At 44.3% G+C, this 2,666-nt stretch overlaps 1 protein-coding gene across 1 annotated transcript; it reads right to left on the reverse strand.

Annotated features, from left to right (window-relative positions):
• Positions 1 to 364: 364 nt before the first annotated feature.
• LOC147478215 (uncharacterized) lies at positions 365 to 1,231 on the reverse strand. Its single transcript, XM_086586191.1, has one exon. The coding sequence runs from the start codon at positions 1,229 to 1,231 to the stop codon at positions 365 to 367; it is 867 nt and encodes a 288-aa protein (XP_086442317.1).
• Positions 1,232 to 2,666: the final 1,435 nt, after the last annotated feature.

Consider the following 2,666-nt stretch of genomic DNA (forward strand, 5'->3'; position numbering starts at 1 on the left):
GTTCAAGACTACTAACCCATCGGTGGTTTACTCCATTTTACCCATACCTCATCTCTTTGCTTTAGAGTTACTCCTATTCCCAATTTCGCTTAGCAAAGACTTTTGCAGCCTTCTCCTCTTTTACCGCTCCGGTGTTTTACCCATATAGATCTTCATGCTTTTGCTTCAAGACTTTTCGGCTCACAACATCGGTGACCGAAATCTGTCTTTCTTGACCTCGGTTTAGCTCATTCCAAATGGTTTGGATCGCCGCAGCGGGTAAGGCTCTTATCACTTCAGAGCTAATGTATTAAAGCTCGCAAAGTCTCATCAAGTAATACCATTCAATATCGCGATGCTCGCACCATCTCTGGCGATCCCATGGCTATCTTGAAATTCTGCGGACCGAGAAACGGACAATCAAAGAAGAGGTGTCTTGAACTTTCTTCGTGACACCCACACAAGCAAAGCACTTTGATTGTGCTATCACCCTCTTGGCCTTCAACCTATTCGAGTTGGGGAGTACCCGAAAAACAGCGCCAAGTGGTAAAGGAGTGCTTCGCATCTGAATATTTCCCCACACAATCTTAAACCATTTTACCTTACTTCTCACTTTTTTGGTCACAGTAGGTTGAGGATGTAGAGAAATTTCTGTCTTGCTTGGGGTCCATGTCACCCGATCCTCATCGATGTAGGAGTTTATCTCGGTTCGAATCCACTTTACCTCACCATCCGGCATATCACTGATACAGCTTGACCATCTCCCCTCTCTTAAAACTGCAGAAACCTTCGCATCCTCTGGGACGATGTTGCCTAACAAGCTTCTAGCTTGGTTGTTCAGGTATAGAGGCCCCGAGCACCATGGATCATGCCAGAAACTAGTACCATTGCCATTTGCTATACAATATTTGACAAACTTCCATGCGACTTCTCGATGTTTCAAAATCCCTCTCCACACCCAGGAGCAATCCCTCGGCACCTTCATCGTCCAAAACTGCTTGTGCTTTATGTGTTGCTGCCATGCCCATCTAACCCACAAACAATCTGATTTCTGCGCAAGTTTAAACACCAAACCATAGTACGCAGCTTGATTCCAAACTTTTGGATCCACAAGACCAAGCCCTCCCTGATCCTTGTCAAATCTGAGCGTAGCATGGCTAGCATGATGCATTCTGCTCTCCATATTTGGCCCTGCCCATATGAATCTATTGCACAGCTTCCCCACCTTCTCAATCACTGTTCTTGGCAACATAAATGTCTTAGCCCGGCCAATAGGTTTGGAACGATGCTAGGACCGACTTCACCAATTGTACTCTTCCAGCTCTGTTTAGGTCCTTATTCTTCCAATTTGAGATACGCTCCGTGATCTTCTCGATAAGAGGCAAACATTCTCTTATACCCAGTCTAGTGGCCGTAAGAGGCAGCCCTAGATAAGTAACAGGGGGAGCTTCAAGAGAAATATCCATAACTGCCGCTAATTCTCGTCCTTCTGCTTCTGACATGCTACTCGTTAGGAGAGTAGTCTTTTCATTGCTAAACTGAAGCCCTGTAGCCTGAGAGAAGTCCTGCAAAATGTCTTTTATAGCCTTCATAGATTCCATATTACCTTTGCAGAATATTAGAACATCATCGGCAAAGCATAGATGTGATATGTCAAGTTTCCTACATTTGGAGTGCGCACTGATTTTTTTTCTGCTTAAGCCCTTTGTAGAGAAGAGCACTCAAGATCTCCATGACTAGTACAAACAAGTAAGGGGAGACTGGATCACCTTGTCGGAGCCCTCTTTTCCCTTCAAAATACCCTTCCGGGGTCCCATTTACCAATACTGAGTACGAAGGAGAAGCATAACACATTTGTAGCCATTCAATGAACAAGAGGGGGAACTTAAAAGTATGCAAAATAGCTTCTACTGCTTGCCAAGACACCGAATCATATGCTTTCTTTATATCGAGCTTGATAGCACATCTCTTCTGACCATGTTTCCTAGAATACCCCCTTAGTAGCTCATGAGCTAATAGCAGGTTATCTTGAATCGACCTCCCCGGTATAAAAGCTGATTGTGTACTTGAGATTAAGGAGGATATACATGTCTTCATTCTGTTGGTTAGAACCTTTGATACACACTTGTAGACAATATTACAGCATGCTATGGGCCTGAAAGAGCCCACGGTCGTAGCATTCTTCTCTTTTGGTACAAGACAGAGTAGCGTGGAATTTATCCCTCCTGTCATTTTCTTCTGAAGAAATGTGTATTTGATTGCACTGGTGAAATCAGCCCCAATAGTAGCCCAGCTGTGTTTGAAAAAACATGCATTGAAGCCATCTGGTCCAGGCGACTTATTATCCTCCATGGCAAAGAGAGCTTCCTTTATCTCCATATCAGTGATCGGAGACTCTAGAAAACGGCTTGTACTCTGATTAATCTCCTTCACTTGCAAATTACAGAACAACCCGAGTCGCGGGGAGGCGCAGAGGGGACTCGAAGAAATTTGAGTAGATGCTGCAGAGAAAAGCATTAGCTACTGGCTCTCTTCCCTCTCTTCGAATACCCTGCGCATCGATGACATCCCATACATGGCTTCGAGACTTCTTTTCCTTTAGTGCATTAAAGAAATAGGCACTACATTTATCCCCGAACGACAACCAGTCAATATCAGTTATATGGAAAAGATCTGCTTCCTCCAGT

This window comes from Coptis chinensis, chromosome 9 (genome assembly GCF_015680905.1).
Source record: "Coptis chinensis isolate HL-2020 chromosome 9, ASM1568090v1, whole genome shotgun sequence".
NCBI lineage: Eukaryota > Viridiplantae > Streptophyta > Magnoliopsida > Ranunculales > Ranunculaceae > Coptis > Coptis chinensis.

Excerpts from the sequence above, each read along its gene's own strand:
- LOC147478215 (XM_086586191.1), bottom strand. The coding sequence starts at position 1,231 with ATGTTGCCAAGAACAGTGATTGAGAAGGTGGGGAAGCTGTGCAATAGA.